At 37.9% G+C, this 26,722-nt stretch overlaps 1 protein-coding gene across 2 annotated transcripts in view; it reads left to right on the top strand.

Annotated features, from left to right (window-relative positions):
• Window positions 1–8,348: 8,348 nt before the first annotated feature.
• LOC121427352 (caspase-7-like) overlaps window positions 8,349–26,722 on the top strand; it is a 41,616-nt gene continuing 23,242 nt past the window's right edge. Inside the window, exons 1-6 of one of the 2 annotated variants that reach the window (XM_041623699.1) lie at window positions 8,349–8,760; window positions 13,965–14,024; window positions 17,864–17,977; window positions 19,439–19,515; window positions 22,440–22,495; window positions 26,380–26,418. In XM_041623699.1, the coding sequence (XP_041479633.1) occupies window positions 8,593–8,760; window positions 13,965–14,024; window positions 17,864–17,977; window positions 19,439–19,515; window positions 22,440–22,495; window positions 26,380–26,418 (514 nt within the window). In that variant the 5' untranslated portion in view covers window positions 8,349–8,592. The remainder of the gene's footprint in view (window positions 8,761–13,964; window positions 14,025–17,863; window positions 17,978–19,438; window positions 19,516–22,439; window positions 22,496–26,379; window positions 26,419–26,722) is intronic. The other variant, XM_041623701.1, reaches the window with a different exon arrangement.

A 26,722-nucleotide genomic window follows, 5' to 3' on the forward strand; every position in this document is an offset into this window, starting at 1 on the left:
TTGTGTCATTCACTTGCTGGACCGTTTCCTGACACAATTCAATGTTAGGTTGTGAACGAGTGGTTTTACTAAATGATACTTCAAATGTGACACACTTCTTGGCATTAAGTTTAACATAGTTGTCCTCGCACCAATTTTCCAGATATGATAGAGCATCAAGCAATGTGTCCTGGTGGTCACTAGCTTTCCGTGAACAGGCAATAGACATATCATCAACATATTTCCAATGGTTTACCGATAGATCCCGCATAAGGTCATCGATCAAAACAAGGAAAATTAGTGGACCCAGACGTGTGCCCTGTGGCACTCCGGCATCAACGCGTTGCCATGATGAACAGGTGTTGTGGAAACGGACGCTGTACTCGCGCTCCGTCAGGAAGTCGCATATCCAGGAAATGACAGCAGGCTGTACACCTAGGTCAATCAGCTTCGTGATGGCAACTGTATGGCTTACACGGTCGAATGCCTTTTTAAAGTCAGTGCAGACAACAGTAGAAATGTTGGTTGGAGCTTCAGCTTTCTTCGCAAGGAAGTTGATGAAATCGACAAGGTAGTGAGTAGTTGACAGCCCCGTTCGGCATCCATACTGCATGGGATCAAGAATCGCTGAAGTATTACAGATGACCTGCTTGGCGATGAATAGTTCTGCGATTTTTGCGAAATGATCCGTCAAGGAGATAGGGCGTAAATTGTCAATTGTCACTGGCGGAGATTCCTTGGGCAAAGGTACCAGAATAGCTTTCTTCCAACAAGATGGGACACTGCAAGCTGCGTATGACAGGTTAAGAATGTGACATAATGGGGTGGCAAGAAAGATGGCGAATTCACGGATAAGTCTCCCTGGTATCCCATCTGGACCACCGGATTTGCCAGGTTTGATCCTCTTCAACTCATTATATACCTGCCACACGTTAACCTGCTTAGCTGGTTGAGCTGAAGGGAGATATGCAGGCAAGGCATTTCTGTCGAGTGGTGGTATATCGGCGTTAACATCTGCGAAGAAGGATTTGATTTTCTCTGCTGTTTGTGCGTCCAAGTCTTCAGAATTAGCCTCACATGAATCATGAACCACTTCCAATGGGGGACTCCTGTTACCAGTAAGTAGTTTAATGTGTTTGTACCAACTGGCAGGGTTCTCGTCTTTCAGATGCTTCACTCGACCTACGTAGAATTCAGTCTTCAGGTTCCGAATCTCTCTTTGGACCTGATTGCGAAGTAATTTCCAGCGGGCTTTGTCACCTTGTATAAACGCATCCTGTCTTTTCCGTATAAGGGATTTCAGGTACGGGGTTACCCAAGGTTTATCACGATGGTGAATCTTAACTTTCTTTATCGGAAAGTTCTGATTCATATGTGAGTCAAGTTGATTATAGAAGGTGTCACAAGCAGATTGGACGTTGTCATCGGTAAGAACTTCTGCCCAGTCATGGTGCGAGATCCAGTCCCCAAATCTCTGTATGTCAGAGGCTTTCATAGGCCGGATTACTCTAGTCATCGAACGGTTACTTCTCTTATCACGCACAGAGTTAGGTGACCAGAGTACACAGTTGTGATCCGAAGAGCCTATAGGTGACAGGATTTGAGGCTTGGAATACAAGTTGGCAAAATTAGTCAGAACTTTGTCCAGAACAGCATCGCCTCGAGTTGGTAGACTGACTATCTGCCTCATATCATTTCCGGAGACTAGCTGTTGAATACTCAGACGGTTGAAATCACCTAGGATGATGAATCCTGCTGACTGATATTTAGTCCTCAGTATGTCCATACACCGTAGAAGGTACTGAATGAGATCTTCACCATGATCATCATTTGGTGGAGAGTAGACCGCTGCGACACATATACAGTTCACTGAACGAGGAAGGCGATGAGGTCTCAACTTGACCCAGGAGACCTCAAGATGACCAGGTTCAGGTAGTCCATCGATGTATTGAGGGTTGAAATGGGGTTTCACATATATGGCCACCCCACCCCCTTTCCGCTCAATTCTTGACTTGGTAAATACTTTGTATCCGTCAACAGAAAAAGAGCTCTCAGGTTGGTCGGCAGTCAGCCAAGTCTCTGTAACAGCGCACAAACCTATTCTTTGCTGATTTAGAATGATGTCTAGTTCATCTAATTTGTTATTAATTGACCGTAAGTTGCAAAGAAAAACAGTTGGTAGTACAAGTTCAGTAGAATTGCGTTCGAAGATGACATGAGTCAAATTCTTTTCATTGACACAGCGTTCATTTCTTGATTTAGTTTCGTCACGATTTGATGATAATACTTTGATAGTACGACGGATATGTCTACCCCCACGACGTCCTCGATGCCTTGCTATACCGAAATCACTGATAACAGTTTTTACTTCATTGCTGAGAGGTTCACTGACATTATTACGTAATGCCCGGAGCTTCTCGCTTGTATACCGGTGTATTGTGTGCAAATTGATATCATAACTGGATATATTGTATATGTACTGGTTATATATTAGTGTCATTTAACCCTCTTGAATGGGATTCATTACACAGGCAATGCGAGCGCGAAGCGCGAGCGAAAAATTTTATATAATGTCTATTTTCCATTTCTTCCCCTCACCTTTTTTTTTTTTCCTTTCGGGGTCGGGCCGGTAGTTACGAGGCTGTAAATTACACATCATGGGTAAAATACCTCTTTCTTATTTTCTTTCTGTTTTTCGTAGTTTCTATCAAGGTAAAGAGTAAACTTTTTTCCGCAGGTTGTCAAAAAAATAGGGGGGCCGGCTCGGCCCCCTCCTGGATCCGCGCCCGATAAATCATTTTAAAATAATTTATCTGAAATTGCCGATCCTTTGACATGTAATCTCTGGTCAAGTCAACGTGAAAATTGCCAAGGTCATTCCATACAAAAGGTTGATACGTTAAGTATCAGTAACTATCGCCCAATAATAATATTTTTTATTATTATGCATCCAAAATTTTAGAAAAAGTGGTTTATAGCAAAACAATTAATTTTTTTAATCTCACAATATTTTTTTCTAACTTTCAGTTTGGATTTAGAGAAAAAAGATCATGATATTAATACTAATAATAGCTGGATTTATAAAGCGCTCTTTGCCTGAGGATACAAAGCGCTGCTATTATTACCCCGGCTTTAGCTCGAGCTACCATCCGGGTCTACCATCACCAGCGCTCAGTGCATGCAAGGAATTACTCCTGCCGGGTACCCACTCACATCACCTGGGTCGATAACAACACGTACAGAACATGCATTATTGAATTTTGTTGATTAAGTGGCGCACGCTTTTGATATTGCTGACATCTAGTCGGGATTTTTCTGGACTTCTCCGAGGGCTTCGACCAGAGGCGTCGATCCTGGGGGGGGGCAGGGGGGGCGATCGCCCCACCAATCAAAATATTGGGTGGGCAAACATATCGTTTTGCCCCCCCCCCCAATAATTCTGGATTGTGCAAAAATAAAATAAGATTGTAATGTGACAAAGAAATCCCAAAGCGAGATTGAGATACACAACTCGCTCTTTTGTCGAAATCGTGCTCAAAATGTCCGCTTTTCAGATTGGAATATATAAATTTTCGGCTCGCGCTTCGCGCTCGCATAATTTCTTTATCAAAAACACATTCTATTTATGATTAAATAGGTGATCAGAATGTCCTGTTTTTAGTTCTAAACCTCAAAAGAACTCCCGCTTCGATTTGCAATACTCGTTTTTTATTTATATTTTGTTCTTTATCAAAAACGTCCATTAAACTGTCAATTTCTTTCAGATCGAAATATCAAACTTTTCACCTCGCGCGTTTCGCGCTCGCATCTGTTGTTTGTTTAGATACCCTTCTTAATCATTGAAAAATGCTTAGAATATCAAGCTTTTGGTCAGAATATTAAGAAATTTCAGTTCGCTCTCGGCATTCGCATTATCTGTGTAGTGAGATATGTAATGTCCACATGAATCACTACAAACAGTCCTAAACAGGTACCTTTTTCCTGTTTTCAGGTGTGTATACTAACAAAATTTTAGCTCGCGCTTCGCGCTCGCATTGTTTTCTATTATATAAATAGTTTACAATCTGTTGTACAATATACTGGATTATATGTACGACAAATATAAAATTATCCCGAGTGCAGGTTTATTCCACCGAGGCCGAAGGCCGAGGTGAAATAGGCTTGCACGAGGGATAATTTTATATTTGGAGTTCATATAGTCCAGTAATATTGTATGATAGAACGTTCACTATTTATTATAGTAAATATATCCCTCAATCTAAGCCCCCCATCATGGATTTTGCCATCCAAAAATCGAAAGTTATATTGTACATATGTACAATATAACTTTTTGAAGGGAGGTCACGTGGTACAAATCCAGCCAATCACAGCTCGTATTTTACTACCACTATTTACTATATATAAATATATAGATATATATGTATATATATATATATATATATATACATATGTGTATGAGTGTGTGTGGGTGCGCTTATTTTGTGGTCGATCGCCTTTGGAGCTTTGATTCATGATTTTGCCCCCCCAATCTGAAAGATGGATCGACGCCCCTGGCTTCGACACCATTAATTAACCATAAACCTTCTCATTATGGGGTGCACGGGAAGGCCTTGGAGTGGTTCAGAAACTACTTGTCCGATAAACGTCAATGTGTATTTCTGAATGGCCATACGTCCTACAGCAAATTGCTGTAGATAAGCGACCTATACTTATTTTATTAAGGACAATTTATGTTTAAATTTGACGAAAATACCTAGCCTTCCACGTGTATTTGAATCTATGTTTTCTCTTAATAGGTATTTTCACAATTTCCCTACTAGGCAATCTAACAAATTTCATTTACCCCCTTTTCATGGGCGGAAATCCCGGGGGAGAGGGCAGGGGGACGCAATATTAATATCCCCTACAATTTTTTTAATGATGGAGAAAAATTAATAATTCCCAATCGAAATAATACATGTGTTTGGGACTAAATGACGTTACATTTTTGGGGGAAAACCATTTTTTTTGCTTCCCTACATTCTTTTAAAAGAAAACTGAAAAACTTCTGACTTAAATCATACCGAGGTCTTCAAAACTATTTATGTTTTTCCCCCTTTTTCGTCCTATTTTTTATTTATTTATTTCGTTTTATTTAACTCTTATTTGGTTTTGTCTTGTTCTGTGTGTTATCTTGTTCTTTTCAATCTATGGCACCAGTCAGTCTCCGTAGGCAAATAGCAACTTTTGCGTCCCTCTCTCTCTCTCTCCCATTTTCTCTTTTTCATCCTCTCTCTCTTTCTCTCTCTTCCAGTCTCTACCTTCTAAGAGAAGACGATACTACTTTGTTATGCTGTTTCATATTGCTACACTATTCCTCTTGCGTATATTAAATTTGGTGTGCTGTGATAATAATGCCCTGCACCCCCCAGTACCAATAGACTAATCCACGACCCCCAAAAGAGGAGAAACTGAAAGGGGGAAAAGAAAGATTTTGTTATACTTTCAAAAACTTTAACATTTTCTGCTCGCTCACTTCGATTACCCACATTTTATCAATATCGTACCATCCCCCCCCCCCTCCCCTCCTCTTTGCTCATTACGCCACAGCACTTTTCATTAAGATAACTGAACTGTAAAAACACGATTATCAATGAAATTCATTTCCCACATTCCATCAATACAATACATTCATTGGTTCAGTTGATTGTCAAATCAGTTCAAATGATTTTTGTTTCCAGGTGATACACTGATAAGATGAATTGCATGATATCATGATGATCCAAGGCCTCGGCAATTATTTTCAAATTGCCGAGCTTCTAAATGTTATTTCTTGATTAATTTATCAACTCAGTGAATTAAAAATCACCGAAAACACATCAAGTGTTCTAATATCAAAGAAGGTAAATACAGTATGAAATTAATATATGGTTTGTTGACACCTAAATGTCATATGTTCTAACTTTTATTAACCGTTGCTATTGTGTGCAATTAATTATACTGTGACAAAATGATCGCAAACGATTGTGAAAGCCCCTTTACGAACACTGTCTGTTCCATTTTTCTAAATTGTTCAAACAAATTCACGTAAAAAAGTTACTGATCAATTGTTTACTTTTATTTTTGCGTTAAAATAAAAAAATACGTGTATAGAATATGGTTACATGGTATACTTAAGTGATCCAAAATGTAAATCAAAATTATATCACTGTTGTAGTATAGGTCCGTGATTATTATGTATGGAATGCAAAACAACGATGTGTAGCATAAAATTTTCTTTGAAAGAAATATGTAATTAATAGGGATTTTTCGTTCCATGGCGAACACCGTATTCATGAACATAGATAATGCATTGCAAAATCCCCTTCATGACAATGAACATCCAAGAAGTCTTTGTCGAAAATTGGTAAATAAAAAAAAACAGTTTCGTCCTGGACTCTGGACAAACGACATATTTTTGTAATTAATTGTCAGCTCCGAAACTTTGAACGAAACTGCTGTTCCGATTGACCCATTTTCGACAAAGACCTTCCAGCTGTTCATTGTCAATCGATGGGCATTTTCAATAACTGTGTTATCGAATTTGTCGTGCGTCTTTGAAGCGAAAACTCTCTATTGAATAGTCAGATTGTGAGGGGCTAAGCTTGAAAATGATGGGGTTTTTTTCAGGCACTGCTCTGTGCAACATTTTGAATGACAATGAAGTGTGGGATAGTATTTACAAATCTTACAAGGCAAATTTGAATTGTATATAGGCCTATATTCTTGGAGATATTTTCCCGTCTACATTTCAAAATACTTTCGAGTTTTTTTTTTTTAGGGGGGGGGTGGTCTTGTCATTATACATTTCTTGGGAATAAAACTGCACACCTGGAAAAAAAAATCCTGGATCCGCGACTATATGAAAAAAATCCACGTGAATTTAATCAGATTAATAATAATAAAAAAAAAAAACGCTGAAAAATCAGTTTCCGGAACTAAGGAGGTAACCCTGGGTAAATATACCATTATGTAGGTTCTTATCATTATTATTAATATTACTATCATTATTATTATTATTATTATCATAATCATAATAATAATGATTATTATTATTGTCACTATTATCATCAAATTTATTTCAGAAATGAATACCAATTATATTGAAAATGTATTCAGACTGGGGTCCGTGTATTCCTTTTGAAGCAAGCAGCGCTGACATGTCTGAAGTAATGATGCAAAAAGACCCCTCCCCAGAAAATAAACCCCCCCCCCCAAAAAAAAAAAAAGAATAAATAAATGAATAGATAAATAAATAAAATTTTAAAAAGGGTTGGAATATTCATAGGATCAATCTACTAAGGATGCTGGGCTTCTTTTTTAATGCCATTTAATCAAAATTTGCAGAGCTGAAGAGAAAGTATAAATTCCCTCATGCCCTATGAACCAAAGAGATATAAACATTAAAATGGGGACCTCATTTTCAACAAAATTCATCGATAATCACCTACGTTGAATGTGAAAATAAATGCGAAAAAAAAAACTAGAAATCCATATATTATGTGCGATGGAAGAAAAATCACTCCCATGTATTCAGAATATGTCCATGTCAAGAATCACTATGATTGAAAATAGAGTAGATCTGTAGAATATATATAATGTTTACTGATAAACCTAATATTCTATGGGTTAGAAAATCTAATTAGTAAAATACATACTATACTAGGTCCATGGTATAATGCATCTGTTTCAAACCAAGCGGTTATCGACTCTGACGTAAATTCAGGTGGCCGGGGGCCGGGGAATCCCCGCCTCGCGAAGCCTCCTCAATTGTAGCCTTTTGACAAGGCATCACGACTTGATATATATTTTACTGTTTGTTTTTACCAAATTATAATAAGCCTTATTATTTTTTCTTACTTATACAAAATCTGCGTGTTCTCATGTATATTAATGCTGTTAACAAAGATGTTTCGACACGTACCATCCAGACGATTAAGAATTGACTAAAAACGTACATACCCAGAACTTCAAGAATTGAATATTTCAAATCTATGATTTATGTCTATAGTCTATTTACAATGTATTCATAAAAGTCACCATTTGGAATACTTAATTTGTGGTAAATTGTGGTCTCATCCTAATTTAAATAACACGCAATGCTATGGCTGCATGGGAAGCTTATATGCAACATCTTCATTCGAAAATGTTAGGTGCTCATTGGAGAAAAAAATAATACTCATTCGAAAAAAAAAGTTGATAATGAGCTCACTGTGAACATGGTGAATTTGCTTATCTACTTATTTATCAGACACGGTGCCTTGTCGCAAGGCTATACCTCGATCACAGTGAGGCTCTCACAGATACTAATAATATATCTCTATGGGCTCTCATTGCGACACCGAGTTCCGTGGGGGGAATCCCCGAATAGTTGTTAGCTTGCGCTGTATAGATTTCGAGAGGAGGTTCTTGATCCTCGACCTCGCCTATATATTCCCCTTTTGTTTTACAAACGGGCCTAGATTCTCATCTAGATTTATATCATAATCCTAATTATGTATTTTATCTTATGTTCACTTCAAGTATCACGTTGATCTACGGGGAAGTAACACAAAACTACTGAAAATTTATTACTGATACTTTTCTGATAACAAGATGGAGCCGCATCAGATAGAAATGAATAACTTTCAACCAGGAATGGCCCCATGCTATAGGGCAAAGCACGGTTATGTGGCAGCCGTTATCGCGTGCACTTCTAGTACGATGGCATTTTTGTTTTCTTTAACTGCTCAGCCATTTGCTCGATTTATGGCCATACCATGGGTAAGTATGATGCCGGGGTATGATGTCTGGATCAATTAACACCCATACATTCTTAGCACCCTGGATCGTAGATCCGAACAATGCACAGTCAGATAAAACATGGCCCGTGTCTACTAGGAATATTAAAATTACATCATTCGCATTTTCATATGAAAAGTAAAAGAATTTCTAATATTTTTTTTAATTTGCCAATGAAAGACTTGTAGGTTTTCCATTAGGAAATATGAAGAGCTCAATGCAAAAGGGGTTAGATACATTTTTTTTCATAAAATTTGCCTTTCTGTGGTCTTGTCTCGATGTATGGATTTTTGGTTGCCATGACGATACCATAGAAAAAATGAAATTCCCATTAAAACATGAACAAAGACAGTGGTGGATCCAGAGGGGGCGCCCCCCCCCCCCTATTTTCGCCGGATTTTTTTTTTGGGGGATGGTTATATTTACTGGATTGGTACAATGTAGTCAATTTCAAGGGCTAGATCTAGTCAAAACTATATTTTAAACCCGGGGGGGGGGGGGGGGGGCCACTTACATTGACGAGTGGATACCATGCGCGACCAAAAAAAAACACGTAAAAAGGATGTCCTTTTCACGATAGGGCACGTTACGTACGTAACGTGAAAAGGGTGTCAAAAACACAAAAATAATGAAAAAAGGGTATCTATTTCACTAGGAAAATTACGTGTTTAGGGTCGAATTTGCGGGGATGATAAAACAAAATTAAAATGTTTTATAAAGGATGTCCTTTTTGCCCCAACACTACGCGTTTAGAGTCCTATTTGCGCGAGGTGTAGAAGGTGGGGTCGTATACTAAACCAAATAACATGAATAAGGTAAAGCCGACAAACAAAGGACCCGTTACAATAAAACATTCCTGTACTTGTTTAGGGGTTCATTTCAGGGAATATTTGCCAAGAGTATCGTTTTGTTTCCAATACTTGTTAAGGGTAGGGTTTCACACGCCAATACTTGTTAAGGGGTGCTTTTTCAGAATATGGAAATTACGTGTTTAGGGTGCTTTTCGAGACCCCATGGTCGCGCATGGTATCCACTCGTGAATGGAAGTGGCCCCCCCCCCTGGGATTTTAACTTACGCTCATGGCCTTTGTGTTCGCACAAATGCACCTCTGTCATACTGTATTGCAATCACTGGCGGCGGAAGCCAATAAATTTAGGGGGTGTCCACCTGAAATTTTGGGATGGACACATGTAAAAAATAGGACAAGCGCCCAAAACTTTTTTGACAAGCAAAAAAAAAAAAAAAAAAAAAAAAAAAAAAAAAAAAAAAAAGGTTATCCAAAAAAAAATTTAGGGGGGGACCGTCCCCCCACCTAAAATTTAGGGGGGGACACGTCCCCCCCGCTTCCGCCGCCTATGATTGCAATATGTAAATTCCGGAATTCCAGGGCGCGCAAGTCGATTGGTTGGAAAGTTGCACCACTTGTAATCGGGAGTTGCAGTGAAGATGTTGGATTCAATGGATTGGATATCATTTTTTCCGAAAATTTGTGTTTTTTGTAACATGCGTTTGTCCGTCTTTATGGCAAATACATGCAAATTGTAAGTAACAGATCGCGAGAGAAAGTGTCAACGATGCGAATGATAATGTCTATCCCCGAGATTATTCTTCACTCAAAGATGAAGCCCTATATCGGGCGCCACGTGCGCAGCATTATCATTCTGCCTTGGTCATGTACGTTTTCACTGAAATGTATAGGTCAGACATATTTGTATTTAATGTAAACTAACTTTTACACTTTCTGGTAGAGTCAGTCATTCAGAGGCATATTATCCAGGGCGCCCCAACTAATACCTTTTCATAAACCTATCCTCCAATTAGCCGCCTAAGAGTAATGCGGATAATTCAATAAAAATTGCGTTCAAGATATATATGTAATAAAATATCACGTACAATTGGATGTATTCGCCGCATAAAGCAATTAATACCCCATAAAACTCTTGTAACCTTATATTTTGCTTTAATTTTACCACATATTGATTATTGTTGCACTGCATGGGGAAGTTGTTCAAAAACAAATCTTTCCAAACTACAAAAATTACAAAATAGATATGCCAGATTAATATTAAATAAGGATTATAATACACCGCAGTGTACACTTCTTACAACCCTAAATTGGCAATCCGTTGAACAAAGACTAAAATATCACTACTGTTTATTAGTATTTAAATAATTAATGTAAACGCCCCTAACTATTTAAAATCGCTTATTACTTATCGCACCTTTAAATATTGTACCGCTATGCACTAAATTCTCTCCTCGACATTCCATTCCCCAAAACTGAATTCAAAAGAAAGTCATTCTCTTATAAAGCAAGCTCCCTATTTAATAAACTCCCATTTTCAGTTCAATCCACCAATTCTATAAATTCTTTTAAACGAGGTTACCTATTGGCCAAACATTTATTATAACAAAGTATCTTCTAGTATTCTTTCTTTTTTGTTTATTTGTTTTCTTTTTTGTTTATTTCATAGATTATAACTTTTTATGTTAATTTTCACTTGTATTTATTTATATATATTATCATGTTTATGTTCTATTTTATGTTTGTAAAGGCGGAGGGCTTCGTTGTAAAGCAGTTTTATAAATGAACCGAACTACCCTCCACCTCATTTTATCATTTGTTATAAATAAAACATGAATAAATAAATAAATAAAATAAATAAATTCATAAACTCCGAAAATAAGCCGCATTATTTTTACGAGCGCCCGTCCTGAAAAGGGGGATAATCGCCATGACAACTGGACACGCCCCCTCCGATGCGGTTGTGTTGGAAAAGGGTGACCTTGTGACCGCACCATGGCAATTATCCGCATAATTTGGAAATGCGTTCATAAACTCAAAATCTTGTCCCGATGCTGCTATTATGCGGATAATAGCAGCATCAGAGTAATGCGGATAACTCTTGTCCTCCTCCAATTTTACGACCAAATTATGCTGCTATTAGCCGCCTAATTCATTTTAATGGGGTTTATGAAAGGGGTATAAGTTTCGCCGAAGCAATCATTCCAACGAATTATCAAGGAGCAAAATTGTATATTCTCAATCACCAGTCGACCCCACTCCGCGTTTGCTGTGTATAGGCAGCTATATGTCAGCGTAAGGAGCGAAGATTTTATGTGACGGGGGGGGGGGTGGGGGTTGGGGGGAGAATAAAAATACTTTCGTGCTGGGGAAAAACGTCCCGAGGACACATTGTGTATTGTTAAAAAGTAGAAATTGTGACATTAACCCCCCCCCCCCTTACCCCATTTTTAATGTTTGATAATCTATAGGTTTGCTGATTACAATATATCTTTAAAAAAAAATTGCCAGCAAAATCGAAAACGTAAACAATAAAAATGATGAGAATCCCCTTAAGAAGCATTATATTACTTTGAGGTTGTGCAGAATGACTGGATTATTGAAGATGATTTGAAAATAATACGAGGGAAAAGGTTGATTACCAGAAGATGATGTCGTTTTTTTCTGTAGTTTGTAACAATTTACTGTGCATTTTGGGGAAAAAAGAACCAAATTTTATGCATGTTGCCATACGACTAAACAATTCTCGTTTGAAACACAATGTAAATACACAAATGACAATAAACAGAATGGATTATTCGGAACTTATCGATTACAAGTCTCAGTTTCGTATCATTTAAATTTGACGTTTCAATCACACGATGCAAGCAAGTGAAGAGCCTTTGCCAAATGTATGTTTTGAATGACCGCCTATACGGTGTGTGACTGGAAACCAGCTCCTAAATGAGTCAGTATGTGTCTTTTATTCATGAAGTTACAGTGATTTAAGTGTGCATTTTTCTTCTAAAGGTGCTCTCAAAATACGACTTTTGGACATGATTTTTTGAAAAAGTCCTTGCCGTGGGAGGGGGGTATCCCCACTCCCACACTCTCCCCCGGATCCTGGATCCGCCCCTGAAAGAGGGCAAAGAAAAATCACTTTTTTATTTAGAAGGGGTTATATCTTTTTCAGTTTGTTGCAAAAGGAGCTAGGTCCACAATTTTCTGTAAACATGGTAGGGTAGTTTATCATGACCAGTTAGTTTTCCACGAGATGCAACAATGGGAGAATAAAGAATATGATTTCTCTTAATTAATTGTCTTAAAGGTATTGTTTAACTTTGTGAGCAGCCGATTTTAAAAAATTCTCAAACCAAGATGGAACATTGTGTACCAGTGCATGTATTAGAACTAATAAACCCTGAAAACAACCATTTTTGAGAATGAAAAGCTAAAACTACAAGGCAAACCCCGATTTTGTAAATATGCGTCTTTTATTGCAGACACCTAAATAGTACACATAAGTGTATGGGATGAAATTAAGATGGTGTTTCCGGTCACTTTATATTTCAATTTTTGAAGCCCTAGATAATTATTTTCGAACGCAATTTTTTACTGAGCTTCATTTTTGTAACATCCTAGACACAGGTGACAAGTGTGACCTTCTAGCTCAGATTTTTGAATAAAAGTCAAACCAATGTTAAACAATCACTTTAAGTGAACCCATTTTGCAAACAAACTCTAGGCTCAATCAGTAGGCCCTATTTTGAATCGTCAAATCGTCCTATTTTTCCTTCACCAGACTGATTATTTCGTCGAACATGATTTGAGATCAGTCTAGAGCGTACGCAGACAGGCGGTTACATGCAGTGGTTCAACATCCCCCCCCAAAAAAAAAAATAAATAAATAAAAATTGGTCGAAATCCTTTTTTGGGGGGTATTGGGGCCATTTGGGGGTTGTTTTTCGGTTACATTTAGTAATTCCGAAGGTTCGTAATTCCAAAACACGTAAATTGCCTATGCCTCGATGTTCATTAATCCGAAAAAGGAAAAGGGTTTGTTAATCTGAACATTTGTGGCGTTATTCCGAAGGTTCAATATTTCGAAAACGAAATAAGGTTCGATGTTCCGAAGGTTCGTTAGTACGAAAACGAAATAAGGTTCGTAAATCATTACATTTTCGGACTAATGAACCTTCAGAATTACGAACCTCATTACGTTTTCGAACCTTCGGAATATCCGAATGTATGTGTGCTTTTCAACTTTTCATTCAGCTTGAACCCCTCCCTTCAAAAAATTTTGCGTAGGCTACTCTTTGTGAGTGTCTAGACTCTTGCATACTCAAATTGCTTACAAAAGAAGCATGTAAATATTTATCATCTTTATTTTCATACATTTAGATACTTATTTTGATTACTGGCTTGATCGGCAAGAAAGCCCGGAATAGGAGATTATGCTGGGTAAGTATTTCCCCATTTTATCGTCTGGTTTGACTACTAACCTTTTAAAATCTTTTACAATACACGTACTTAAATTTGAACCCATGGAGGCATCACGAATTCCCCTCATTGCCCTTCAGTTTGTTGCCTATTTTGTTTCTGCTTACTGCTCTAAACAGTTTTTCTTTTCTGTTGCCATGTTTACAATCATGGACCTTCATGGACCTATTATGTGCTCTGAACATGGACCTACATGTATTTTGTGATAGGTCCATTCTCTTCACAATCATCCTACCGTGTTCCGTCGTCATTCAGACAAGGAGCTTCCCTTGACCAGACCATGAGTTGATAGATGCAATACGTGATTAGACATTGATATTGCACTAACTTTAAAGGGAATGAAACCTTTGGAACAAATAGGCTTGTGTAGAAACAGAAAAATCAAAGAATAAGAATAAAGAAAGTTTGAGAAAAATCGGACAAATAGTGAGAAAGTTATGAACATTTGAATATTGCAATCACTAATGCTATGGAGATCCTCCCATTGGCAATGCGACAAGGATGTGTGATGTCACTGATGAACAACTTTCCCTTTGGTGGACTATAAAATACCCTCAAAATGGCTCTTTTTGCTTTTTTTATGTTAATACAAACTCCTTATCCATGATGTATTCTTAAAAAAATATGTATTACATGCCCTCATGTAGACAGAACACATGATTTATGAATAGATGTGATAAAAGAGGCAATTCTAGTGAAATATATACTAAAGTAATGGGGAGAGTTGTTCACAAGTGACATCACAAATCTTTGTCGCATTGCCAATTTGCTATCTTCATAGCATTAGTGATCGCAATATTCAAATGCTCATAACTTTCTCATTATTTGTCCGATTTTTCTCAAACTTTCGTTGATCTGTTTCTTTGATTTTTCTGTTTTCACACAAGCTATCTTGTTCCAATGGTTTCATTCTCCTTTAAATGCGCAGGTGGGCATTTTCACGGTAACTGATGTATACGGCACAATTTTACACAGCTTTCAATGTGTGTATGATTATCTCAAAAAGAACAAATGATGGGAGATTGCTCAAAGGAGAAGTCCACCCCAACCGTTAGTTGATATGAGAAAAATCCAACTACCATAACACTGAAAATTCATCAAAATCGGATGTAAAATAAGAAAGTAATGACATTTTAAAGTTTCGCTTAATTTCACAAAACAGTTCTATGGTCGTTATGCAAATGAGGAGACTGATGACGTCATCCACTTACTTTTTTTTGTATTTCATTATAATGAAATACGAAATATTCAAATATATTTTCTCCTCATTGTCAAGTGAAACAATAAAGATTAACTCTTCCCTGAACATGTGGAATTAGTAAGGAACACTATAAATAACAGGTTGCTGGGGTTGCCACTATAGAAGCTTAGCTTGCGTGTTGGTCAACCCATGGACCTACTACGGTCAACCCCAGAAAACGATTACAAATTATTAATCATACCATGGACCTACTACATACGCAATAGTAACTTTGCCATCTAATTGGAACTACTAGTACCCTGATGGAGACGATGCCCGCTTGCTAATAGTGACGCAATTCGGGACGAATGAAACGCAGTATCAATTATTTTAAATAAATCCGGGCAGTCTTACAAAAAGACGCAATTGAATCAACCGCAAATTTTATGGAAATCTATCAATGTCATAATTATTTTTCTTCAAGATATTTGCACTATTTCCTTTGTAAACAATGAGAAACAAACTGAAAATTAATGAAAACTGGGAATTTAGAGTTGTTGGTGGATCAATCGCAAATCTTTGAAACAGCGGCGTAACAGGGTCGGTGTCCTGGCCAGGGGGGGGGGGGGGCAAGAGCCAAAATTTTCTCTGTCATATCATGCATGGTATAAACAGGCGTAATGGTGTAACGAGGCGACTTTTTTGAGAAGGCCAGAACTTGCGTATCACGCAGGATTTATCTTTTTTTTTTAATTGCGAGCGAGCAAAAATTTTGACATTTAAAAACAAATATCCAATTTTGTGATAGATTTTGATATGATATCAGAGAACATGATATTTCACTCTTCTCTCTTTCCATTCTTTTTTGTGGTCTGTATGCCACTGTGAACATAATCCTTTGCGGCAGTCGCGTGAAGAGTAAACAAAAAACAGGCAAAGAATGGCGCATGTGCTAAAAAGCTTGATATAAATCCCGAGCGAGCGAAAATGAAATCACCTTTTCATGAGAATCTAATACTTTGAACCAAGAATTTTGAGGGGCAAAACATAGCCATGTGGGAAAATTTGTAAAAGGTCGCCAGCGAGCTGTAAGAAATGGCTATTGACATAAAATTCTAATTATGTAATTGATTTTCCATTATATTCAGCAAATAACACTATTGCTTCCATTCATTTAATTATACGTTGTCTCCTAAAATTTCTTTTATTCCCTCTTGGGTGTGGAACCAAGACCCCCCCCCCCCGGGCCTGTATACGCCAGTGATTGAACGTAAAGCTTAATGTAGGAAGGGTCCCCACAGGAGGCGTTATTGCCATTTGAAGATTATAGATGAAGAGCCCCTACTGCGTGGGGTCTGGGGCAAAGCCCCGGTAGCTTATTTGCATAAATTTAGCAAGCATAAATTTAGCAAGCACAATGTTGTATGCAGTCATCTTTCTCCCCGCTCTTTATTTTCTATCCTCGGCAGCTTGGTCGTGTTGTTAGTTTTTTATTCTTTGTTTTCCAATATAGCTTTTGACTAATTCCATTCTACCTTCATTTCCCGCTATTATTTGCCATTTTGTCATCTTTTAATTTATTTCCCATCGTGCTATTGCAATATATAGGCCTATTTCGGAATGAGTTCTTTCTCAAATGTTCTTTCGTTCCTTTTCCCACTTTCCTTCCTTTTTCTAAAAAATCTTCGTTTTCTTTTCACTTTTCATCTTCCCTTTTCCCCTTTTCTTCCTCTGTCCCTTTTTCTTTCTTTCTTTCTCCCTCCTTTTTCTTTTTTGTCCCGTTTGTTTATTTTCATGGTGAAATCCGCCAGGGGGTAGCTTGCCCCCCCTCCGCCCCTGTTACGCCACTGCTTTGAAAGACAGGGCCCAGAAATGCTTTTAGACTTGCAATTGATTTTTGTATTTAAACGCAAATGTTTCTGCGGCAAACCTCCAATCGCATTTGGATCACGTTACATTAATGTTTACGTCTGATAACGCAATAAAGATAAAAATTAAAATAGTCAGCGTTATTACATTATGATTACGCGTTACTTGTTGGAAGGAAATTCTAGTATTTTGTTTAATTACAATTATTTGTGCAAACTCATCCATCTGATCTCTCTCAAAAAACAAACTTATGCATAGTCTTTAAAAGTACATGATCAACATAACTCTAACCCACAGTCTTGTGATTCAGAAAAGAATTAGCCGCCCTTTCACACGGTAAAAAAATCCTAATTTGAATGATTCCAGTGAAAAATAAGGCTATATTCTCACAATCACGAATTCAATTACTCTGGAGGTGAATTTTACGTGTGAAGGGCTTGAACTTTAAAACATCTTTTGAGGGCGGAGCTTACGTGTCCTATCAAGCACTTTCGCCATGCACTCATCGTATCGATGCAGTGCTTTGATTGACAAGTCACAAAGGAAACATACCGTCTCAGTTCGCTCGGGAATTCGAATTCAAATCACGGTTTTCGAGTGAGCGTGTGAAAGGTCTATGATTCTAAAGACGTATTGCAATCATCAATACAAGGATGATTCAAGATTCACGTGTGAAAAGGCCCGTAGTAAAAAAGTTTTTTCAATATGAATACCTTTTTTTACATTTTACTCGTGGATAATTCTGTTGCAGGTACGTTCCTATATGGTCATGGCTATTATTAGTACTTTTTGTGCACTTGTGATGATGGGATGGACGGCAGTTTTTATCGCAGCTTGTTTCACTGACCAAAACGCCACATATACGGTAAAAGTACTTTATCACAATAACCATCCCATATCCATATCAGAAACAGAGTTATCCCTACGATACGAGTTATGTTTAATATTACATTCAATGTTATGTTTAGATATTGTAAATTATCATCATTTTTTATCCACAATTTAGGCCTATATTTTATTTTATGTAGGCCCATGGTCAATCGTGAATAAATCAAATCCAAACCAAACCAAACCAAGCATGATCCTGCTACAGTAATCTGCTCCAATTTCTCGATCGGGCAGAATGTGGGTAATGTTGTGAAGATAAGCATCGTGATTACGTTTAGCTTTGATATGCCGAACACACATGGCCTTTAGCAGGGGCGGCTTGGAAAAAGATTAAGGGGGCAAACACTGTAAACTAATCACTGTATATAAGTAGAATGTATTATTTGTAATTATTTCTGATTTTTTGCAGTAGATTTAACTTGTATTTTAACTTTACTTGATTTATTTGGGTTATACGAAAAGTAAATATAACTCCAATTAGTTATAAAATATAAAATCATGTTGAATGTACTCACATTTTTCAATAAATGCCTTATTTAAATAATACCTGTATATTCATTAAGAGCAAGTAAATGTAAAGTTTTAGATAACTGTCATATCTATTTGTGTTTGAAATTGTTTTGGATTAGGGTTTGCACCGAACAAGTTCGAGAGGGAGCATTTTTGGGGTTAAAAAAAGGCACTGAGAAATGGCACTTGGAAACACGAAAAACGGGTTCCTTCTCAAGTGAAATGGGCACAGAACGTTCGAGGGGGCCATGTTTGGTAAAAGAAAATGGCACTGATACGAGAAATGGCAATTGGAACAACATAAAACGGAACCTTCTCAGGCATGTCAGGTGAAAGGGGCACAACACACGTTGGAGAGAAGGCATATTTGTTGGTATAAATTAGCACTTATACGAGAAATTAAGGGCACTTGATAATAACACCTAAAACGGGTCCTCCTCGGGTGAAAGGGACGCAGTACATTTTCTGAGGGGGCATTTTCTTGCCCTTAAAGGGCACTTTTCATTCGTTCAAAAAGTGAGGAGGGATTGTGCCCCCCATCATAGGGCGCCTTACACAATTTTTTCTTCGGGGGTCCTAAAATGTTCAAATTTACATTTTGAGCGAGGGAGCTCGAGCTATATGTGACCAAGCTGAACCGAGGACGTTGTTACTTACAGTGCCCCCAAAGATCCCAGTGCACATAAAAGTTTTTTTGAACTACCATTACTCGTAGGTCTTGAACTTTGCTAGGATATTTAAACACAAAATATCCACTTCGCCCCCACCCCGTTATTTTAACTCACACTTACATGTACATATTTCATGAAGGACTTAATGCAGGTCTCAAAATAGATACTTCCGGTAATATCATGGTATAATTTTCTTCTTTCTTTTTTTCAAATGCTCTTGATTTTGTCTTACAATTTTTGTTCTCACTTTCTACCAGGTTGCAAAGAAGGTTTGCTCTATCATATCCTTAATATGCAGTACTGTGACGTTTGTAGCGAGTATAAAAGCTTCGTGTATTAGTCCAGTCATTTTAAATTTTCACTTGGAACAAATTGCAACAGAATTTATTCCAATGCAGAACGTTTCTTTGAGGTCCATAGAAGACCATACTAAAAGTCCCAGAAAATCCGAATAGGGGAAAGTGTTCTAATTTGCATAAATATAATGGTTAATTTTGGTCATATTCGCTCATTAAGTTTACGTAGCAGACGACGCCAGTGTATACTATGTACTCAGACCCGATTACAAATCATATCAATTCCGGCCTCGATATACTATAAACATTGACTTCCTCAAACTATCGCTGTATCATAAATATCAGTAAGCAAAGATTTATACCACAAGAACATTGTTACTATTTAACATTAAATACATAAATTCGATTCTGTTTGGACTGTATTAATTGTTTAACATGAAAGGGTCTAGGCACGGAAACTATCATATGCTAGTCACGTGACATTGTACACCAAAATAATGACATTTTCTGCTTGCTCGATCTCAAAGTTCAAGAGAAAAATAAGATGTATAGCTATTAAACCTGCCACATCCTATTAAACTACTATTTAACTGTATACCAAAGTAGCACTTTTTCCGTATTTTGCCAATTTATGGGAAAAATCTGTCAATTTGGAGCCCCTGAAGAGGGAAGGGGTCGATGCGCCGTATTTTGCCAATTTATGGGAAAATCTGTCAATTTGGAGTCCCTGAAGAGGGAAAGGTCGATGCGCTGATAGACTAAACCTACTCATCTTTAAGTTTCAAATAATAAAAGTGACTTAACCATATAGCAGAAATGCATTTTGCCCGAATGGGGGGGGGGTCAAAAACTGCAATTTTGAGACTTCGGGAACCCTAAGGGAGGTATAGGCTTTGCTGAGCCAGCACTTCTTTATTGTAGTTGATGGAGGAAAATCTACTTTTTTATCTCCAAGTGGTTACGAAACAATGAAAGAAGTTTGCTATAAGCAGAAACAACGTTTTGCCTTAATAGGGGCTCCAAATTGGCAGATTTTCCCCATAAATTATAAATAAAATAAGGAGGGGAAAATAGGCAAAAAGGGTGGGGAGACTTAGGGAACCCTGAGGGGGTAGGCTTTGCTGAGCCAGAACTTCTTATGTAGCTGATATAAAGGATTTTTTTTTAATCTCCAAGTGGTTACGAAACAATGAAAGTGGTTTGCTATAAAACATTCTTGCATCAATGAGGGCTCCGAATTGATAGATTTTTCCATAAATAGGCAAAATATGGAAAAGGGATGGTTGACTTCGGCAAACCCCTGAGAGGTAGGGTTTGCTGTGCCAGCATTTCTTTGTATGTAGCTGATGGAGGAAAATCTAATTTTGTTATCTCCAAGTGGTTCCAAAGAATAAAAGTGGTCTACTGCAAAGGGGGAAACGCCTTTTACCTCATTGGGGCTCCAAAATTTTACAAGAAATGGGTAAAATACGCTTAAGGGGTGGGGTGATTTCAGCAGCTCCCTAAAGGATGTAGGCTTTGATGTGCCAGCACTTCTTTATACGTAGCACATAGACAAAAGACTACTCTTTTGTTTCCAAGTGGTTTTAAAACAATAAAAGTGGCTTACACTGTAGCAGAAACATCTTTTTGCCTCAATGAGGGCTCCGGATTTATAGATTTTTCCATAAATTGGCAAAATATGGAAAAGGGATGATTGACTTTAGCGAACCCGAGGGGATAGACTTTGCTATGCCAGCACTTCTTTAAATTTAGCTGATAGAAGAAAATCTATTTTTCCATTCCCAAGTGCTTACAAAACAATTAAATCGGTTTACTGCAAAGGGGAAACGCCTATTGCCTCAATGGAGCTAAAATTTGTGCGAATTTTCCAAGAAATGAGCAAAATACAAAAAGGGGTTGGTGACTTCAGAAGACCCCTGAAAGGGTAGACTTTGATGTGCCATCACTTCTTTATATGTAACTCAAAGAGAAAAGCCTGCTCTTTTGCCTCCAAGTGATTTCTAGACAATAAAAGTTTTTTCTTTGTAGCAAAACACCGCGTTGTCACATTGGGGGCTCCAAAAAGCACGATATTTTTAATAGTTGAGCTACGGATAAGGGGGTAACTTTAACAAGCTATTGCGGGACTATGCTGTGATGTTCTTGAATGTAATTGCATATGCATCCTCTAACTTTTTCTAAGAAATTTCATTAACATAAAAGTTACTTTCAAATGAAGAAAAAGCCCTTTGACCACATATCAATTTAAGTAATATACACCTTTGTATCGCTAGACGTCATTGTATTTACGCGTGTTAGTCACACCAACAAAGGCGAGGCAAGACCGATTTAGTTTATTGTATTCAAAGGCATCCAAGCGATCGCTTTGTAGTCGATATAAAAGGGTGACTGACACGGAGGTTGGTTTTTGGTGTCACTTTATCGCAATATCGCATAATACATTCGGATGTATTTGCCCTTAATCTAAGCAAGTTAAGACATTAATACTGTTATGAAGCATATCATTTTTTCGTTGATATATCCCCTTTCTTGTCGAATGCTGATATTTTACATTAGTTGTTGATACTAATGTTAAAACAGAAAGATTTCAATGCCCATGCAAATTTTTGACCGAAAACACGAAAATTTTGGCATAATTTCTCACATTTTTCGAAAAATATGAACCGGACAGTCCCGGAAACGATTGCAACCGATTTATGATATCTTCATCATAGTGAATTGCGTATTCATTTCAAGATTTTTCCATTATCTGTACAAAAAATATTAAGGATAAGGCATATCAATTAATTTTGGCAGCCATCTTGGATTTATGCAAATTAGATGCCTTTCCCCTATTCGGAAAGTTTGGGACTTTTAGTATGTTGTACTAAGGACCTTACGGAAATGCATTGTGATAAAAAAAATTCTGTTGCAATTTGTTCCAAGTTTGGTCAAAATTTGGGCTAAAATGCCTGGGCTATATTGCTTGCGATGGAACATGTCTGTGTTGTAGAGTCCCGATGCCACCTTCCCCAGGTAAATAACTCGTTCACCTGAGCTGTTGGACTGTATTGAACAATCCGCTGACAACGCACGGACACTAATAGATCAGAGAGTTATCGCACTTACTACGGAGCCCGCTATCTCCAACGTATCAATATTCATGAGAAAATAGATCTATTTTCTCATGAATATTGATGCATTGGAGAGAGCGGGCTCCGTAGTACCCTTTTTATAAGCCCGTCTTGACGGGACGTATTGTGGTGTCACGCTCGCCGTCCGTCTGTCTGTCCGTCCGTGATCCGTCTGTCTGTCCGTTAGCTTTTCCTTGTAAACGGATTAACCTAGGCTCATATAATTCGGTACATACAGGTATAATACTAGCATGTATCCAAGGAAGCCTATTGATTTTGAGGTCAAAAGGTCAAAGGTCAAGGTCACAGTGACGAGTGACCTATTTTCATTGTACCCTTCTGCAGTCCCTGTAAACGCGATAACTTCAGTTGAACTAAACCTAGGCTCATATCCTATTTTGGTGCGTATGATACTAGCATGGATCTCAGGAAGCCTATTGGTTTTGAGGTCAAAAGGTCAAGGTCACAGTGACCTATTTTCATTGTACCCTTCGGCAGTCCTTATAAACACTATATTAAGTTGAACTTAGCCTAGGCTCATATAATTCGGTGTGTATGATACTAGCATAGATCCCAGGAAGCCTATATTGGTTTTGAGGTCAAAAGGTCAAGTTCACAGTGACCTATTTTCATTGTACTCTTCTGCAGTCCTTGGTAACGCGATAGCTTCAGTTGAACTTAACCTAGGCTCATATAATTTGGTGTGTATGATTTAGCATGGATCCCAGCAAGCCTATTGGTTTTGAGGTCAAAAGGTCAAAGGCCAAGATCGCAGTGACATGTTTTCATCTTATTATTCTGAAGTCCTTGTTAATGCGATTACTCAAGTTGAACTTAACCTATAGGCGTATGTAGTTTGGTGTGTATAACTACTAGCATAGATCCTAGCAATTCTATTGATTTTGAGGTCAGAAGGTCAAAGGTGAAGTCGCCATCTTCCACTTTTCTTGCTTGACCAATAGCTCCATTTTCCGCGTTACAGACGGGCGTATTATGTGCTCGCCTCAGCGACACTCTTGTTTCATTATTTTAGGGTTTTGACACCCTTATCACGTAACGTACGTAACGTGCCCTATCTTAAAAAGACATCCTTTTTACGTGTTTTTTTTTGTCTCACCTGCATAGCAGAGTGAGACTATAGGCGCCGCTTTTCCGACGACGGCGGCGGCGTCAACATCAAATCTTAACCTGAGGTTAAGTTTTTGAAATGACATCATAACTTAGAAAGTATATGGACCTAGTTCATGAAACTTGGCAATAAGGTTAATCAAGTATCACTGAACATCCTATTAGAGTTTCACGTCACATGACCAAGGTCAAAGGTCATTTAGGGTCAATGAACTTAGACCATGTTGGAGGAATCAACATCAAAATCTTAACCGGAGGTTAAGTTTTTGAAATGTCATCATAACGTAGAAAATATATGGACCTAGTTCATGAAACTTGGACATAAGGTTAATCAAGTATCACTGAACATCCTGCATGAGTTTCACGTCACATGACCAAGGTCAAAGGTCATTTAGGGTCAATGAACTTTGGCCGAATTGGGGGTATCTGTTGAATTCCCATCATAACTTTGAAAGTTTATGGATCTGATTCATGAAACTTGGACATAATAGTAATCAAGCATCACTGAACATTTTGTGCAAGTTTCAGGTCTCATGATTAAGGTCAAAGGTCATTTAGGGTCAATGAACTTTGGCCGAATCGGGGGTATCTGTTGAATTACCATCATAACTTTGAAAGTTTATGGATCTGATTCATGAAACTTGTACATAAGAGTAATCAAGTATCACTGAACATCCTGTGCGAGTTTCAGGTCACATGATCAAGGTCAAAGGTCATGTAAGGTCAATGAACTTTGGCCATGTTGGGTTTTTTTTGTTGAATAACCATCATATCTCTGTAAGTTTATTGGTCTAGTTCATAAAAAGTGGACATAAGAGTAACCATGTATCACTGAACAGCTTGTGCGAGTTAGAGTAGTTTTCAAAGTCAGCACTGCTGCTATATTGAACCGCGTGATGCAGGTGAGACGGCCAGAGGCATTCCACTTGTATTATTCTGGTCGCGCATGATATCCACTCGTCATTGTAAGTGCCCCGCCCGCCCCCCCCCCCCTCCCCCGGGAGAAAATTAATGCAAGTTGATTCAAATCACAATGGAGAGCTGCACTGCAAAAACTCCGGTGTTGATTTAACACCAGCCCGGAATCTATATGTCCACAACAGAGAAGTTTAACACAACACCAGTTTCGTTTTGGTCTAACACCAGATAGGTGTTTATACAACACCAATTAGTATTAAAACAGCATCGGTTTGATTCCAAACTGGTGTTGTTTCAATACTTCTCTGGTGTGGACAGGACATGATTCCGGGCTGGTTTTAAATCAACACTGGAGTTTTTGCAGTGACCTAGGGCTTGAGAGGCTTTTGTCAAAAGTTGGAGGACCGGGACAGCAGCGGAATCTCTTGACTCTGGACAACGACATTATTTGCAATTGTTCGTCCGATGCAAATATTCGGATGAGCTGCTGTCCTGGTCCACAAACTTTCGAGATAAGCCCCTCAACTCTCCAATGTGATATATAGACCAGTTCGTAGTTACTTCATGGACGCTTTTGGTCAAATATATAACCTTTCATTAATTTTCTTTCATTGTGATAGTCAGATTTCAAAGCAAATATTATTTAAGCATGTCTTACATAGCAGGATGAAGAAATTCAATAGACCAGGTGACTATATCACACCAATTAACACTCTACGAAGGTATTTGTTGCAGTTCTACTTTGAACGCATAAGCATGTTGTACAATATGGCAAACTGTGAAATACCAGCTAGTCCGTGGACGCATTGTTGTTTTTTGTGGATGTAAATGAAAAACACAATTCAAAAGGAAATATGAATAATCAAGACATCAAAGTTACTGCTTATCGCATTATCAAACCACCATGTCACTTTAGTACAAATGACCTTCCTCTGATCGACCATGCGCGGCAGAATCTTCTGATCATGCGTAGATTGGAACTACGAACTGGCTTATTGCATTTAATTTTCCAAGGATCGGGGAATCGGCGCGTTGTCGAGATTATTAAAATGCGAACACTCGCATCCAAAATTCACCCCTCAATAGCAGTGTTTGGCAACATGAAGGAACTCTAGATCTCCCTTTCGAGGTAGCTTTATCTTTCCGAAGCGAAGCTGAGGGAAAACGGGTACATTCAGCACACCGATGGCAGTTTGTCTTGTCACTGTATGTAAATCCTGGGGTGATTGTTTGCTTTACAATTTCTAAAACCATTTACTTCTTGATAAGAATAAAAATATTGCTTTAGAATGAAGGTTTCCATTAAACAAGAAATGCACTCTCTGGGGTCGATTATTTTATAATCTACTAGCGCTTATTTAAATGAGCGCAAACCTTGCTCGACCAAGGCAATCGTAACAAAAATTAAGTGCTTAATCGAACAGAAGTAAAGTATTAAAAAAATAAGAATATCAGCATTAATATACCATAATCATGAATGTTATGGGAAGATAACAACAATTAGAGTTTGCAATAAAATGTTTACTAATTCAAGTTAAACGATTATTTGTCATTTGCTTGGAACAATGATGGATTCACATGTTAACATGTTTATGATGCCGCTAATACTGTGCAAATTAACGTCCTATCATGAATTGTCAAAGCTGTGTTTAATTAGTTGTTGCTTTATTTATAGCTGCCTTGTTCGGATCGATATAACTGCGTAATACCCCTCTCTTTCTTGCTCGCTTTTCATTTCAGACAGTCATAACGCGTATCGTGTACTTGAAAACGAACAAGGTGAGTATATCCAATATACCGGAGATGAAGTATAAAGCCCCCTTTCCTCTTTCCGTTGTTCTTTCAAATCCCTGGCTAAATACTTCCATTATATTGAATGTATCACGCTGATAGCCTACATAGTCTCCAACAAACCGGCGAGTATAGACATAATGGCACGTAATAGGCCTAATGGTATCTGATGGAGCTCAAGTTCTACCTTGAGTGAATAAAAGATTATTATTGTTATCATTGCATTGACTTGCATTGACGCCCAATGGCGACAATGCATTGTAGTTGTTCCAAATTCCTATTCCGTAATCTT

The sequence above is a fragment of the Lytechinus variegatus genome, chromosome 14, assembly GCF_018143015.1.
Source record: "Lytechinus variegatus isolate NC3 chromosome 14, Lvar_3.0, whole genome shotgun sequence".
Classification (NCBI taxonomy): domain Eukaryota; kingdom Metazoa; phylum Echinodermata; class Echinoidea; order Temnopleuroida; family Toxopneustidae; genus Lytechinus; species Lytechinus variegatus.